Genomic DNA, 17,351 nt, shown 5'->3' with positions numbered 1-17,351 from the left:
GTGATCCTGGGCTGCTGGGCAGGAATAGGGCTGTGTTCTCTGATCCTGGACTGCTGGGCAGCAATGGGGCTGTGTTCTGTGATCCTGGGCTGTGTTCTGCTGTGATCCTGGGCTGCTGGGCAGGAGTGAGGGCTCATTGCTGCCTGACCCTTGCTCCCCTGCCGAGCCCTGAAGTGCAGTCTCCAGTTTAGGACTGGACAGAATGCAGTCTAATCTCTTCTTGGTGCCTTGTTTGCCAGGGCTCAGTGGCACCACATCCACACCTAGCTTCATTGTCTGACTTTTCTGAGCCCTCTTCTGGTGTCTTGTGGCTGTCAGCCTTCAGTGTATTGGGAGATACTGGGAAATAAGGTGAGCTTGTCCTGAGGGCAGAAGGGAGCCACGGGGAGGTGCACTGGGAACACGAGGGCTGCTGCAGGGGTTAGTGAAGAATTCAAAGCTTCTTTAGGCTAAGATTAAAACTTCTCTGAATCTTAACCCTTCGGGGCCTCTTACAAGCTCTGTCAAGCCATGATCACAGCGCCTTTGACACAAAACTCTGTAACAAGCTGGGATTTATGCTGCTGCTTCTTCCCATGGAGAGACAGCACTTACAAGGTTAATTTGCCAGCATCTACTTGTCCAAATCTCCATAATCAGGCAAAACATGATTATGGAGCTGCGTGTCATTAGTACACAATGACACTTAACTGACTGAGATTGAATTAAAACCCTAATGGCAGAGCATCCAACATAAATAAGAGACAAGCAGACTCGCTGGTGAATGACTGTCTATCACTCAGCTTGGATTAGGAGAGCAAGAGCTCGGAGCTGGCCAGAAACAGTAGAAGCAGAGTCATTAAATTGGATATACTGGCTGAGGTTCAGTGCTCTTATTACTGTTAAGCATGCAAGTGTTGGGGCTGTGAGTCCAGTGTAGGCGTGGGCTTCCTGCCCTGGCCTCTGAGCTGGAAAAAAAACAGAGGCTTTGGATTCACTGTGGTGCTGGATGAGTTTTGTCTTGCTGTATTCTGCTTTTTTTGCAGCAGTTTCATCGAGCAGGTGTCAATGCCTTGAAGTTATTTCCAGCAAAAGTAAATCCGAGCATTCATTTTGGGTTGGGTGAAACAACTCTGTGATGTGTTTTATTTCGCTTTTGTCTGGTTTTGCCTTCCTTTGTGATAACGTCAGAGCAGAGGTTTCCAATCAAAATTTCACTTTGCTTTCAGTTTGCCTTTCTTGCAAGTGCGTTTTCCAGACCGTTTAAACAAAGCCTCATAAATCATCACTGATGTCATGGTGGGTGTGTTTCCCATGCTCTGTTTTGCGTGCCAGAAGTGCTCTGTCCCCAGGGGCAGCCCTGCAGATGGTTTTCCCCGCGGATGCGCTGGGGAAAGAGCTCCCTCTGACAGCAGGACAGGGATCAGAGGCTGCAGGATGCTTTGGAGTGAGCAGCCTTGCAGTGGTTTTGATTGCCAGCTCTGAGGATGGTTAATGCCCTTTCAGCTCCCTCGGCATTCCTTGTGCAGCTCTGGTTTCACTCAGCGCTTGCATGCCTGCCGTCAAACAAGATGTGACGTGAATATCTGCTCTGGCCCTGGGGAGATGATTATGAACCTCTGGCTTGTGCTGTCAGTGACATTTGAGGTAGCAAAAGCGTTAGGTAGTGAAATCTCTGGAGAAAAAACAGGGAAGGAGCAAGAAAACAACAGAAAATGGGCCTGGATCATCAAGATCTGTCAGCAGCGTTGAATTTGAAGAGTTTCTGGTGTTGCTATTAATTTACGCCCTCTGCCAACCTTGTTGCAATTGCTCTGTGCAAGTCTTTCAACTAGAGCCTAATGACTGTGTTTCAGAAATTTGCATTTTAATGGAATAAATATTACCCTTTCCCCCCAAAGCAGAGATTAAAACTAAACCCTCTGGGAAGCTTTCTCCAAACACCCAGCAGCTCAAGTGAAGTGTCCAAAGAAACCCTGGTGTATTTAGATAGGGCAGGGCCCTGAATGTATTTAGTTTCTCATCATGGGTGGATTACTTCTTCAGGCAAAGCCTCATCCCTCTCACGGTGGGAGGGATCTCTCTCATGATTGTAACTTGAGGCCCCAAAATCTCCTTTGGGCTCTCCTGGACCGCAAAGTGCAGAGGTTGCACTCGGGTATCGCAAAGCACACGGCAAAAATGGAGACTGTTCCAGCACAACCGAATGAAAATGTTAACTGTATTAAGAGTCTCCTTTGGAAGGAAGCTGGGGGGAAAATAGCGTGCTGGTGCTCTCTGCTGGATAAAGCCAGGAAGGCTGTGCTCTCACTGCTGGGCTTGCGGCTCCCGCAGCTCTGCCCACGCTGATGCTGAATCGCCTGGCCTGGAGCTGTCGGGCGCTGGCTGAGAGCATGGGACGAGCAGGGTGGCTGCTCTGACTCTCCTGTCCTTGCCTTGCAGTGTGCTACTTGCTGAAGAGCAACATCAGCCCCGACCTGTGCAACGAGGATGGATTAACTGCGCTGCATCAGGTGAGGAGCTCACACCCCTGCGGCTCCCCGCTGTCCAGCTTAAACAGGGATGTCACCGAGACACACAAAGCTGTCACACGCAGACAAGAGATTTTCGCAAGGCAGAGGTCCTTCCGATTTCAGCTCCCAGCTGAGAGAGCCGAGAGAAGAGAGCCCTTTGTTTATTTCTTACTTTTTATACATTTGTGGGTCTAGCAGAAGATTGGCTTTTTGGGGTTTCCACCCCTCAGCCTCAGTGGCCAGACGAATTGTCAGTTACAATTGTTTTCAGGTTAGAAATATGCAAACAAAGGACAGGGAATGAAAAACAAAGGATTTGTTTATGTTACATCTGTGGGAAAAGGTAGAAAACTGCTCTTAATATTGTACAATAACTAAAAGATCTGACTCCATTTAAGAAAATCAAAAGGCTCAGAAAAAAACAGGGTAACATAGGGACACCCCTTAGGTTTCATTTTTTTTTCCTCAGTTAAAGCAGTGAAACTTCATCATGTTGTGCTGGCGATCTGGTTTCTTGGGGAGCAAACAGATCGAATCCTTTTCTTGCTGTACCCCAGATGTATTCAGTGATAATAAGAGCTCAGGAGTCAGGGCTAGACTTCACATGTGAACAGCATTTTCCCCACCCCTTAATTTTTATAGGAGTGGGCTCTAAACTCCTACAGCAGATTAACTCAGCTTTAGAGACCTCGGCAATCCATGAGGTTTGCAACTGATTTAAATCAATGATGCACGAGATGCTTGATTGATCATTGTAGGCTCAGGGACTTCCACAGTCCGTATGACACGGCAGTAGCTGATCCCCAGTGAAATACAGCCTTGCCAAAGTGGTGTGTGGCTCTGTGGCCTTCCCTGGAGCCCCTGTGCTGTCTCCACAAGGGTTTTCCTATTCTTTCTCAGGCACGTGGGACTGGCTGTGCCTGGCAGCTGCCGCCTCCACTGCCTCGAACAACAGTGGCGTGGTTGTCACACGAGCACTCGGGGATTTCTGGCCGTAACTCCCTGCTCTGAATGCTCCCATTCACTCGGGATTTTGGATTCTTTTGCCGGTCGCCTGCTCGCTTCAAAGCTGGCTGAATGTTTGTTTTAAAATGCAAACTGGCTCCTGGAAGAACAAAAGGTCCCCAGCACCATCACCTCTCCAAAGGGATGTTATCCTGCACTCAGAGGAACGCTGAACAGCCTCCTTGCTTTCCCAGCCAGGCTCTAAAGCCTGGAGAATCCCACCTTGCCCACTGAGAGGTTTGGAAAGGTGCATTTGGGAGTTATGACGGGAGCTTTGGAATTAACTGATTCCCTGAGCACACAGAAACCCCTCAGTGGGCGCATTAGCATTCCTTCCAGTGAATGGGACTTCCTTCCACTCCCGTGGTCACTTGGCTGTGTGACAGGCATGACTTTAACCCCGCTTCCATGTACAAATAGTGAGCAAAATAGAAATACCTGGAAGGTCCCTGTCACTTGGCTGCTGAAATGCTTATTGTGTGTTGGAATTCAGTCCCATTAACTGTGTGCTGAGCTGTGTGGGTCTGCAGCAATGCATAGACCACAAACAGGCTTCTTGCACGAGAATAAATCTCATTTTGATGTCTTTATCACATGCGCGTTCATGTCTAGAGGTGAACAAGAGGTGGATCAAAGAGCAAATTCCACCTTCACCAAAGGAAAGAGGTTGAGGCCCTTCTGGCCTGCTGGGCTATGCTCTAAATGCAGGAAGGAAGCTGGTTTTATTCAGGAACTGAAAAGTGCCCTGCAAAGTACCTCATAATTCTGGGATTCCAGTTTGTGCCTCTCCAGATAACTGTGGTAGGCAGAGTGAGCTCCTGGGAAGGCTTTTGCTCATCACATGCCAGTGTGTGGGATTTTCCCCAAGAAAAGGGAATGTCAGCTTGTCAGTTCCTCCCTTGGTATGCGGTTATACTGGTTACAGTGAATTTCTGCTATGTTTGCTCTTGAATATGGAAGACACAGTGGAATAGAAGCTGTGAGCGTGTTTGCTGTTATTCCTTGCTGGTTCTGCTCCCACACCAGAGAGCCCTGGAAACCCCCAGTGACCCTTTGGTCTGTCCAGTGCAGGTGCTCTGCTCCTGCTGGAGCTCAATTTGGTGTTTCACCCTGCTGGAGATGCTCCTTGCCAAGCAGTGCAGGATAAAGTAGGTCTCCATGTCCAGGTGCCCTTGATTATTTCACAGCTGAGCAGGTATGAACCCTCATTTTCCCAAAGTTTAAAAAAAACCCCAATCTGTCTGCATTTCTTCCTGCCCAGTGCTGCATAGACAACTATGAGGACATTGTCAAGCTCCTCCTCAGCCACGGGGCCAACGTCAACGCCAAGGACAACGAGCTGTGGACTCCACTGCACGCAGCAGCCACCTGTGGTCATATCAACCTGGTGAAGATCCTCATCCAGCAGTAGGTGGCTTTTTGTGTCTGTCCTTTCTGCGGGTCTGATCCTGCCCACAGCTTCTGTGGATGGAAGCTGAGGCTGCTCAGTATCTTGGGAGACTGCAGCAGTGGTGATTGTTCCCTTCTTGGGGGGGAAGGGGGTGAAGGAGGAGGAGCAGAAAGGCTGAGGAGACAATAAACCTCTAGATGACTAGGCTCAGTTTTGTGAAGCTTCTGGAGACTGGGCCAAAATGTGCCCCTTATTGCCTGTATTCTGGTGTGTCTGTGTGTGCCTGTGGTCACTGAGGGGGTAGAAACAGGAGCGGCCAAGCAGCATCCACCCTCAAACTCCTAAACTTCATTTCAGATCTTCCAGCCCCAGTCAAGCAGACACCAGTGCAGGAGGGCAGCAGTGTTGGTGTAACTCAGACACCTGGGTGAACTTTGTGACCTGTCTCACTGGGTCTTAATTAGTGACCAGTAAACTTCCTGCAACGTTTGATCCCCAGTGGGGACACAGGGTGCTTCACCAAGTCCCTAAAGCTCAAGTCTTTCTAGACTTGCCAGCAAGGAGGAGGAAGCCGGGTGTGTTTTGGGCTGTTTCATGAGCACCTGTGGTGAATCCTGCCTGGAGCAGATAGTTGTGCCTGTATGGAGCTCTCTCCTCCCTTTCCCAGAGCTCTGGTGCTTTGGGAGTGCCAACCTGCTGCCTGGCACAGCCCTGCCTGCTGCTTCTCCCTCAGGCAGGGAGACTTCTCCCTGTGGTGCTGTCATCTGGGAGATGAGCATGGAAAACTTGGCTCTTCTTTGACTGTATAATGAAGGAGAGAAGAGGATGCAGTCAAGCATCCCTTGGAGGATGTTCCCACTTGGGTTGGGAAATTTTTGGATGAGGGTTGTAAAAATGGAGCGGATGTGGAACACAGGGCGTTGCTGACTCAGGAAGGAGGTACAGTGTGCTGCCTTTTGTCCACTTCTGGAATTAATCTTCTCCATTCATAGCTCCACAGCTTTGCTTCAAGTCTTTCTTATCTCATACGTACCTTGGTGGCATTTGGGCAGCTATCAAAGCCCAGTTAGTTTTTCCTAAGCATTCCTCCCAGCGTTTGGCACTGCCTGCTCTGGGATGTCTGAGGTCCCTCCTGGTGTAACTCAGCTTTCCCCTTGCAGTGGAGCAGACCTGTTGGCAGTCAATGCAGATGGCAACATGCCATATGACCTCTGTGAAGATGAGCCAACCCTGGATGTCATTGAGACTTGCATGGCCTATCAAGGTGAGGAGACTGAGTTTATGTAAAATACAGAAATGGGTCAATGTGGTACTAAAAATTACCCTGTTTCTCAGCTCTGGATTTGCCTCTGGAGAAAAGCGGGCAGCTGCTCCTGGCATAATTTCTTGGGACCTGACTTTGTCTGGTTATTCTGATTCCTAAAGATCATGAGGATTGAAGGATGTGGGGTCGTATCAATCAGCATCATAAAGTCTTATTTTACTCAACCAGCGGAGAGTTTGACTCCAGCTTTCCAACTGTCCTCTTTCTAACTGGAATTTTGACAGGGATTACCCAGGAAAGGATCAATGAGATGAGAGCTGCTCCGGAGCAGGTCATGATCTGTGACATTCATGACATACTTGCGACTGGACAAGACCTGAACAGGACCGATGCCCAAGGTGCTACGCTGGTGAGTGAAACTGCAGCCGCTTCAGTTTTGCTTTCCTTCAGCCCAGAGGTTATGAAACCTGCCCCGGAGCAGGAGTTATACAAAATGAACAGGTGCAAGTCACTGCGAGGAGAAATCCCACAGAACGTAACACATCTGCTGACCTGCAGGGACCTGGGCCTGGAAAACCTCCCAGTAACCTCCTGCTTCTCGTGGACTGGCTGGAGTCCTGTGGAGGAGATGTGAGAGCCCTCTGGTTCTTACTGGAGCAGGATGCAGTGCTGAGAGCCCTGGGGACTTCCTGCCTCCTCCTGCTTTGTGTGGGATCTGGCTCACACAGGGTCAGTGGCTGCTGTGTTTTTCACACCTGCCCCTGGGCAGAGGTGGGCACCCAGGACAAGTGTCCAGCACAGAGCAAGCTGATTTGTCTGGACAGGGACTGAGAAGGGTGAACAATCCGAGTTCTTTTTACCCCACAAATGTGTCTCCTAAATTGTGTCTTACAGCAGCCCCAGCTTAGGGACTGTTCAGTAATGAGGTTGTAGGTGCTAGGAATTTCATACAGCCGTGGTCACTGAATGCTTGTGTCCAAACATAACTGATATACAGGCACGTGGTTCATGTGTTTGAGGGCAGTGCATTCCAGTTTCTTAATTTAATGTCACCTTTAGCATATACCAGAAGTGTAAGGGGAGGGCAGGCTCCCTCGAAGGTAAGCTTGGATGATTGAAGTTTTTATTGCAGCTTATTTTTTAACACATTTTTCCCTTTAACAAGGATTATATACATACATTTAAGCAGACCTCTTGGCTCCCCCTTTTGTATCACCCCCAACTGATTCCTTATTAATTCATGTGGCCTCTAGAAAGTGGGATAAAATTTATGTAGAAATTAATTGAGTTGCTAGAAAGCATCAGAATTTATTTCCGGATGAAGTTTTAACTCTGTGCGGTGGCATCCTCATAAAAAATTTTTTGAAATAAGCTTTGATTCTGGCCTTTAGCACAACTGAAGTAGGAGGAACTCTGAGAGGAGTTAATCCCTTCAGAGCAGTGCATGGGTCAATGTCTGCCTCAGAGATGCAACAGCAGGCTGCAATTATGAAACTCTTCAGAGACACGAAGCTGGGAGACTAGAAGAGACCATTATTGATTGTCTCCAATGTGGTGGCTGTAGTTGGAAGCCAATGTCTGAAAAATCATATTCCCTTAAGTTAAAGTAGCCAATTAAAATGTTTTTGACTTTCAAATGGTGAAAATAATTACAGTGTGATTGGAAGTGCAATTGCACAGAGAGAGTCCTGACTAAAGCAGACTGTAAATTTGACTCAAAAAAAATCACATCCACAGCACTTTAGTAGGGCAGAGGAGATGTTCTTCTGGCATGAGGAATGCAGAACTTACAGGGGATGATACTCTGCATTGCAGGCTCGTGTTTTGGTGGTGCTTTCCCTACAGATTGGGAAGCATTTAAAACCCCTTGATTTAAAATGTGACTGCATTATTTTTCTCATCCATATATCTAAGTTATTCTAAGAAGAGTTAAGCAATTTCCTCTCCAAATGAAATTACATGCAGGCCATCCTGAGCTTTAGTAACAGGAACCACTTGCTTTTGACCTGGTGCCATCTGCCCAGTGTGAGACGTGCTCCCTGTCCAGCTCTAGGCTCAAACATTAGCCAAGAAAATCCTCTGAAACTCGGTGTGTGAAACCCTTCGTGGTCCTTGCAGGTGGCTCATGCTCTGTTCCTTATCTCCTAGCTGCATATAGCTGCAGCCAATGGTTATCTGCATGCAGCTGAAGTGCTTCTTGACCAGGGGGCAAGCCTGGATGTCAAGGACTGGGATGGCTGGGAGCCTCTGCATGCTGCTGCTTTCTGGGGACAGGTAAGGATTTCTCTCTGTCATGTGTGAGGGTGGCCTTTCTTTCTGCCTGGACAAACTGTGGAGTGCTCTGCAAATGGAATAAATCTGTCCTGGGCCTGGGCTCTCTGGACAGCATCAGAGGAGGTCCCACGGGCTCCAAAAAGAGCTGGTTGCTGAGAAATTTCAGGCAGAGCATGCCTGTGCAGGTGGATGGTGGGAACAATATTTAACATCACACACACACCAGAGTTATTTGAGGCGAGTGGAACCCGTGTGCCATTGCCTCTCATCTTATTCCAACCTTTCAGCTTCAGGGAGGAAAACATAAATTGCCCAAAATACCTCTATCAACTTGGCTTTCTTTGCATTCTTTAGATGCAGATGGCTGAATTGCTCGTGTCCCATGGGGCCAGTTTGAGTGCCAGGACATCTTTGGATGAGATGCCAATAGGTGAGTTTATGAAGCTTAAAGAAGAAATGGCTAAGAAATTGGCCTCACATCCTCACATGGTGCTTTCAGAAGCATTAGCATAATTTTTTAGATATCATTTTAGAATCAAAGTTGAAGTTTCTTTAACTGGGACTGAAGTCTTGAAGTACCTACTTTACTGCAGAAAATGCTTCTTCCTGCTCATAAAAAGAAGGAAGGAGGCATTTCCCAAGCACCAAGTCTTCCTGCTGGGTGTTTCCTATGTTTTATCCCTTGTGCTTGGGGTATCCCCGCTGTTGTGTGCAGCCCTACGAGCCTGGTGTCTAACTAGGGAGGCACAATTAATAACGTGGTGCTAATGAGAACTGTCTGACAAAGGGCTTGCTCCGTGTGTGCCATAGATCTGTGTGAAGAGGAGGAGTTCAAAGTGCTGCTTCTGGAGCTGAAACACAAACACGATGTGATCATGAAGTCTCAGATGAGACATAAATCCTCCCTGAGCCGCAGGACGTCCAGCACGGGCAGCCGGGGGTGAGTTGTGCTGTTCCCTGCAGGTCACTGGGGCACTGGCCTGGCCACCCAGGTGTGGTTGCAGAGCACCCTGAGGTGGGGGGAACGACCCACCTGTCCTTTCTGAATGAACTCGTGAAAGGCAGTAGCTCACTTTGGTTGCTGAAAGCAAAGCTCCTTTGAAGAGTGGCTTTTTCACTAGGAAGAGGTGCTAATTCTTGGGGGGGAAATGGTTTTGTGCTGGTGTGGTTTAAGAACTTCCCTGAGCACGGGACCAAATGGTGAGAATTTACCCTGTTAAACCTCTGAAACTGGTGTTGGAAAATCAATGCTTCAAGTGGATGAACTTGAGCTTTTCAGTAGTATGGCCAAGATGCAGTGCTGAGACACAGTTTGAAGATGTTTTATAAGATGTTTACTGGACACCAAAGCGTGGGCCATTTCCTTTACATTTACTCCAGTGGTTGCAGAAGAGGTTCATAAGGTGACCTGCATGAGCTCTGACACAGATTTGCAGCGCCAGTTCAGAGCTCCTTAGAATTCCTCCCACCTTCAGTATCCATCCAGTGCCTTCGCTTTGCGTGGGTGCCAGGAAGCTGAATCCACGTTCCATTCCAGAGGGAGAGGCTGTCAAGTGTGTGGAGGAGGAGGAGGAGGTGAGAAGAGCTACAGGCTCAGAGGAAATGTCATGTCCTGCTCCCAGCTTTGATGCCCCTTGTCCCTGTCCCACAGGAAGGTGGTGAGGAGGGCCAGCCTTTCGGACCGGACAAACCTTTACAGGAAGGAGTGTGAGAAGGAGGCCATGGTGTGGCAGCAACTAGGGGCAGCAGAAGAAGGAAGAAACTCAGGTCTTGTTGGAGAGATTGGGGAGACTCGGTCTGACCAGGAGAATACAGACCCTGTAAGGAATCTCTTCTCTTCCATGGGCGTCACTGAGGAGGGCTGGTGGTGCAGGTTCAGTAGCAGTTGGGTGGAAGGTGTGGCTGAAAAATTTGTACATGTAAGCAAAAGACTAAATTCTCATTTGGTATAACCTGGGATGTCGCACTCAAGTGGAAAGCCTGCTTTGGATTTACAGCTGCATACAGAGTTTTGAGATAAAAATGAACCAGGATGCTCCAAAAAAATATCGTGTGCCTTTTATTCTAAAGCTCACAAACTGGTAAGCACAAAAGAATTGTAAACTTGCTTTGCAGTTACTTGCTTTTAATTATGTTATTGTCACGTTCTATAGATAAACATATTATTTGTGTGTGTGTGTGTGAGGCCTTCCTAGTTAAGGTTCCATGTCCTGTTTGGGAAGCAGTTCCTGCCTGGGGCTCACAGCATTAGTGGGGCATTCAATGTTTGTGCTGCAGCACCTGCCTGGTGGAAAGGCTGAGTGTGAGCAGGCTGAGGAGGTGTCACAGGGATGAACCCTGCTGTGGGGAACGGGGGAAAACGCTCTTTTCATGTCTCGTTGTTACAGAATTCAGTGCTGGAGAACTCCTCCCTCCTCCCGGAGCTAGCGAACAAAAGCACGCAGTGTGACAGCGAGATCCCGCTGCAGAACGGACTGATGGCATCTGCCAGCCCTTACCAGTACACCTTTTCCAACGGGGACATTTGGAGCGTGCACGCTGACCCCGACGGCAACCCCGGGCACGCGCTGCCCTACGGCAGCCCCGCGCTGCCCGAGGCCCCGCAGTTCTGGGGCACCTACAAGGAGCACAACCACCAAACGCTGTCGGAACTGAAGCGGCAGCGAGCTGCAGCCAAACTCCTCCAGCACCCCTTCCTCAGCACGCACTTCAGCACCGGCATGGCAGGAGTTGCTGAGAACGTGGGCGAGGCCAAATCGCACTTAATCGAATCCAGGACTTCTCCCTACAGCTCCAACGGGACCTCGGTGTATTACACAGTGTCCAGTGGTGATCCGCCCCTCTTGAAATTCAAGGCTCCCATGGAGGAAATGGAGGAGAAGGTGCACGGGTGCTGCAGGATTTCCTAGTCTGGTGTGTGTCTCACCCCGGAGGAAAGGAGACACGTGGGTGGGCTGGTTGCGTCTATGGCAGTGGCCGGGTTGTTTGCATTCCAGAGGGAGAATTTGGTTATGGACATCCTGACTGTGGCAGCCTCGTTCATCTCGAATTGTACTTTACCCTGCCAATTACTCCCATTGCAGCTGGAGCAGTAATGCAGGTGGAGCAAGGCTCTTAGGAGAGGAAGGGATGCACATCAGTACGATGTCAGAGTCTCCTTAGTCTTGCTCCCTGGGGAAGAAGGTATGGCGTGCTGCCTCCCCATCCTTGGGAAGTCATGAGATGCCTTGGAACAAAGAAAGGATCTGAATTCAAATCTTTGTGTCTGAGCCTCTTGCTGTAAGTCACCCAGCAGCTGGAAGGTGACAGTTCAGACCTGTGTTTTCACTCCTGGGTGATGCACATATCCTGGAGGGGAGGTCAGCCCCCGCGTGAGGCTTGCAAGAGTGGACAGAGCTGTTTTCCACACAGCTGGATCCAGTCCTTCCTGGGCCAGAGTAACGAGCAAGCACAGAGGCTGCACTTGGGAAGTTTGCAAGGTGTTACCTCCTTGCAGTGACAGCTCACCATCACGAACTGTGCACTGGCTGGGTCCTGTTCTGCTCCTGTCAGCTCGTCGCTGCAGACTGCCATCAGGTTTGAAGCAGAACTTTTCCTGGAACAGGCTTCACTCAATCGGCTTTAAAACTGATGTTGCAATAAAGGGGCCCTGGCAATAGAATTTTACTGCAATAAAATACTGACAAAGGTCTATATTGGGATAAGTAATTTAAAAAACTTATTTGTACTATTTAGACTCTTAATTTGTTAAAACTGAAAATACTTTTGTTGATCTCACTTTCCTATTGATTCTGTTTGTTTACTCTGTATGCTCAACACAGATACTAGGGGCAATACGCTTTGTGTTCTGATTTTTTCTGGATTTCCAGAACCACAGGGCTCAGGAGGGATGGGAGGGAAAGGCTTGCCAATACTAACCTAGGAACACCATGAAAGCATTTCTAATCCCGTAGATGTGACGACACTTGGATTAACCTGCAGTCTTTGGCTGAGAAATAACTAACCATCCCTGCGGTAGTTGAGCACTGCAGCAGGACAGGAGATGTTTTCTTGCGTTCCAGCTCCCTTTGCTGAAGCTGTCAGCAGTGGGTAGCAGCTGGCAGAGGAAGGCTGAAATGCCTCTGTGTCTGTGGGAGTTGCCTGACACCATCAGTACTTAACAAAGCCTCTCTGCTGTGGAGCTGCAGTGCCAGCACTGTCTTGGTGTGAGCTCTGACAGCCCACCTGGCAAACACTGGCACGGGTCAGCCCGGGGGTTTGGCACTGGCTTTGCAGCAAGTTCAGGCTTTGTGTCCCTGGGGGAGGTGAGAGGAGTGTGGGACAGCTCTGAGGAACTGGCCACGCTTCAGTCGTATCTAAGAAGTAACTGTAAATCTTTAACTCCTCTGTCACACACGTAACTGTTAGCCTGCATGATTATGTGTCTTCTTGGGCAGCTTCAATTCCAAACTCTGAAGACTTAAACCTGTAGTTAAACCTGTTTGGGTCTCTGTAAGCCATCAGTGGATTAAATCCAGCTCATGTAGTTGTGCTTCAGCTAAGCAACAGCAAATGCAGCTTCCACTCATCTTCCTTTTATCTGGCTCCTGTTAGACATCAATATTGGCCTTCACTTGTACTCTGCCTCTGTGGGGCTCCTCACAGCCTTAACTTTTCTAGGCTATAAAAAGTTCACTGAGGCTGCCAGTGACTGTTAACTGCTACCCTCTGCCCCCCATGAAATCCACCCATTGCTGGGGCTGGATGCATTCCCACACAGGGCTCTGGGTTCCTCCAGGAGCAGAGGTGGCTCTGTGTCACCACCACTGCCACGCTGTGCAGGAGACACTTTTGGACCTGTGAGGTACCAGGCTGACAATTTAATGGTTTGAATTCTATGAAGATAGAATTGTCTTTCCTCACCAGTTTTAGGTGCAAACTAGAAAGTGGTAGCAGTTGATCTGGTTCACTTAAAACCCCGGTTCTGCTTAAAGGGAGAGTTTAAAGCATTCAGAGACGTTGGGCTCCCTCCCTTGTTGAAACATGCTAATTATAGGACTAGAAAATACTTCTTGTGCTTGACCTTAAGGGGTTCTTTATGTCATTCTCTAGTAGCAAGAGGATGATTTGGTGACTGGAAAGACTTTACTGCATCTGTGTGTGGTAAAGAGTGGATCTTCTGATTACTTTGAGTGAATTATTCTGGGATAACACCAAGTGTGGCCTGGCTATTGCAGAACAGGGGAGATGATCTTTCAGGTGCCTCTCCTCTCCCATGGTGGTGAGGTTTGTCTCTCCACATCCATCCTAATGAGATTTCTGAACTCACTCTAACAAATTTTGGTGCCGCTATCTACCAGGTTGTATATGGTGCAAAATTTGGGCCCAGATGTTGCCTTCCCTCCCAGCAAAGGAGGAGTAGGGCCCTTTTCCTTCTTTGTGCTAGCAAGTGTATTGAACCCTGCCTAATTCCAAGGAAGTTAAAAGGATATCACTGAATGCAATAGTGTAAAGCAAGTGAGGCTTGCAGGAAACCAGTCCATTTTAGACAAAGAGCTTTTTGGCTTCCATTGGTATTTCACAAAAGTAAAACTCTGGGAACTCATCATCCTAGCTGTGAAGTCTAGCAGTGTCTGATCAAATGTAATCCATTCTTAATCAGACAGGAGAATTATTAATGGTGAGAGGCAGTAAGGGATAAGTCTTGCAGGGTATATTTCACAGCCCCACCAAGTATTTACCTGCCACAGGCTTTGGGCTGAAGTTGCACCAGGGCATGAGTTGGAAGGCTGTTGAAGAATGGCCTGGAATTATTCATGCTTCTGTGTGATGACATTTGGGGTATAATGGTCACTGCCTGGGGAGCAGTGGCAGAGCTGTTGGTTGTAGGTCTGGGATGAGGGATTCTGTAAGGTGGATAATTAACCTGCTTCTGGTGAACTATTTTTTGGAGAAAAACAGGATTTTGGGGGAATAAAAACCACATAGATCCTCTTACATGGGCATTGTAGTAGCCTACCTCTAGGAATAACACTTTTCACGGTAAAATTTAGCAGTGTTACAACAGTAGTGACATTTTGATAGCTGTGTGTTTTAAAGGCCATCCCAGAGGAAAGCTGAGATACAGAGCAGAGGGCACTTGGCTGTTTCATTGGATCTTAATGTGGCTAAAAAGCTGTAGAACCTTGAAATCCTCTGGTGACTGACATATCTTAGTTTGTTAGAGGAGCATTTGAGGTTTTGATGATATTCTGAATGGATTTAAGATCAATAAATAGATCTAATTACAGATTCAAGGCCAGGTTTGAGTCCCAGTTCAGCTACCAGTGAGCCAAGTGAGGTTGTAGTTGTTCGTAGAGACTGTGCAAAGATATGTGAATGTGAATGTACTGACAGGCCTGTTGCAGACAGAGCTGCTCAAGAATAAACCTTTCTTCTCCTCACATTTTCCTGTGTGCTGAATTTATACTATTTCTAGCAAACTAAGTGGTTGATGAGAGCAGCTTTGCATTCCATGTTGAAAGAAATTTGTTAGATGGAAAAAAAGGTGTCTTTCAAAACAAAGTCTGTACTTTAGAGAGCTCAGCCACGGAAGCCCCAGCACTGAAATGTTAGATAAGGGCTTAAGTCCCATTTCTGGGATCTGTTTGAAATCAGACTTGGATGTGTGTTTCACATACCACGTGATGTGATTTCAACCCACTTAATTTCACTTCTTTGGTGCTCCTGAATCTTAAAACCCTCCCAGTTTTGGGAAGAACTGACTCTAGCTGATGTGATTCTGTGCCATCTTGGAGGTGTGGTTGAAGAACCACCTGGATGAGGAACTCCTGGTAGGGAAGGAGAAGAGCATGGCAGGGCAATAGCAATAATGACTCAGTGCAATATTCAGTGGAGGCAGTGAATTCTCCAGTTTATTGAGCAGGGTCTTACTTCATGGCGTTGAAATCCCTTAAAAGCTCCCAAATGACATTACAACTTCTGTCTAGTGTCCTTTTTTCTTCGGTCTTGGAGCTCTGATTACCCACATCACCCCTGCTGAAACAAAATCAGTTACCATGGGAAAGGGAATATCCGGAGAAAGCGATAGCACTGGACTCCAGTGAGCCATGGGTGAACTGTTGTCTGGAAGGTTTCTCCCTACACCTGGGTTATTTCTGTGCCTTATACTTGCTAAAGGTAACTCATCTCTGGAAGGTTTGTGGTGACTATACAGTTCTTGCTGATCTTTAACTTGGAGACTTTTGCAGGTGGATAACTGTTCAGAGCATGCCAGGTTTTGACATTATTATTTGCTCTTTTGATTTCTCTCATGATTGCCACTTCTCTTTTCCTAAATATACAGAAAGGAAATGCACAGGGGCTTCATTGTATTTTAGCAAGTCACGTTGACTGCTTTGGTGTGTCAGTTCTCTACAGGCAGAATCCAGAACATGCTTGCAGCAGCAAGTTCTTACAGCAGAACATATTTACATTTTTTGTTTTGTTTTGCCCGTGGCTGTGCGACAGAACAGTTCTCCCTGGCTGTTCTCCACCTTTATTCTGTTTTCATGTCGGCCAGACTGGTAATGGACTTCTCAGTTCCCTCACACAATTCAAATACCACTGGGCTCTCTAGGCAACATCTGCCGTGGCACAATTCTGACCTAGAATATTTTGCTGTATTTCGACCATGGAAGCTGTAGCAGAGGAGACTCTGCTCGAGATACCTGTTCCCAAAGCTACACCAATGCAACAATCTCCACCCGCAGCTGGAGGGGAGATACGGGTTTTTAAACGGTGCAGATGCAGCCTTAGTATTGCCACCACTACATCTTCAGCCTTCAGATTGCAGTGTGAGGTTGCAGGAGTGTGGATAACCCTGCTGCGTGTACAGGACAGTAAGAGATGCTGGCAAGCCTTCTGCAATAACTCGTAATTCCATTGATCAGTAGTAAGCGATGTACAAATAAAACTTGATGAGATGTATTTTATGTGAAGAAAAAAAAAATAATGTAAGAACTGTATATTGTATTAGCAGCTTTGTGTATAAAATGGCATTTTGGCAATCAGAGTCTAATATATTTAAAACTTTTTTTTTAAAAAAAAAGGATATTTGATATTGTATGGAATTGACTTTATTGCTACTGTAAGTATGAAGATGGTTTCTTAACATGTTGAAGCAATGCATAAAATCTTAAACTTTATGTAAAACTCATGCCAAAAGCGTGTTTGACAGTATTAGCACCTGACTCAGTGTCTTTAATAGAGAGATTGAATTTTTTAATTTAAAAATTATATTAAATTTCTTTTAATAATACAAAAATGCCACTTTTTTTTTTTTGTTGTTGTTGGTTTATGTTTTTTGACTGGTTTAAGTTGTGTCACTCTTAAATATCTCTACCTCTCTGCTGTCTATAGCCAGGGGATGTCTAGAAGAGGAAATCTCGGCAGAGGGTGGGTGTAACTCTTTCTTTCAAATGCAGAGCTCAGTAAGCGCTTGGACAATGCTCTCAGGGCTATGGTGGGACTCCCGGTGCTGCCTTGTGCACGGCTGGAAATTGCCCTTTGATGAGGCTTGGGGATCCCTTCCAGCACAGAATATTCCGTGATTCTGTGAAGTGCGGCAGTTGGAGCTGGAGACAAGCTGGAAAAGCCGGAGCTGTGCCTGCCTTCCGTTCAAAGGCTTTAGCTCCAGCATTTGTTAGCACGCATCATTACGAGCGTCCTTCTCAGAGGGGTGTGATTCTGTTCGGGGCAAAAGCTCCGCGATCCCTGCCGGCCCTCTGAAGGTGGGCAGGGTCCAGGCAGGGCTGTTCCCAGCCGGGGAGCTCCACTGGAGGCCGGCAGGGCTCAGCAGGGCTGTGTTCCTAGCAGGGGAGTTCCATGGAAGGCCGGCGGGGCTCGGGCAGGGCTGTTCCAGCCGGGGAGCTCCATGGAAGGCCGGTAGGGTTCGGCAGGGCTCAGC

General features: G+C 47.7%; 1 protein-coding gene across 5 annotated transcripts in view; it reads left to right on the top strand.

Moving 5' to 3' along the window:
• Window positions 1–16,650, top strand: part of PPP1R16B (protein phosphatase 1 regulatory subunit 16B) — a 60,771-nt gene extending 44,121 nt beyond the window's left edge. For all 5 annotated transcript variants that reach the window (XM_040079850.2, XM_040079849.2, XM_040079847.2 and 2 more), the window contains exons 3-11: window positions 2,422–2,492; window positions 4,759–4,904; window positions 6,048–6,151; window positions 6,436–6,560; window positions 8,300–8,425; window positions 8,780–8,855; window positions 9,236–9,365; window positions 10,077–10,245; window positions 10,813–16,650. In XM_040079850.2, coding sequence (XP_039935784.1) covers window positions 2,422–2,492; window positions 4,759–4,904; window positions 6,048–6,151; window positions 6,436–6,560; window positions 8,300–8,425; window positions 8,780–8,855; window positions 9,236–9,365; window positions 10,077–10,245; window positions 10,813–11,334 — 1,469 coding nt within the window. In that variant the 3' untranslated portion in view covers window positions 11,335–16,650. The remainder of the gene's footprint in view (window positions 1–2,421; window positions 2,493–4,758; window positions 4,905–6,047; window positions 6,152–6,435; window positions 6,561–8,299; window positions 8,426–8,779; window positions 8,856–9,235; window positions 9,366–10,076; window positions 10,246–10,812) is intronic.
• The last annotated feature ends 701 nt before the right edge of the window (window positions 16,651–17,351 follow it).

This window comes from Hirundo rustica, chromosome 16 (assembly GCF_015227805.2).
Source record: "Hirundo rustica isolate bHirRus1 chromosome 16, bHirRus1.pri.v3, whole genome shotgun sequence".
Taxonomy (NCBI): Eukaryota; Metazoa; Chordata; class Aves; order Passeriformes; family Hirundinidae; genus Hirundo; species Hirundo rustica.
This window is presented reverse-complemented; position numbering and strand designations above follow the sequence as displayed.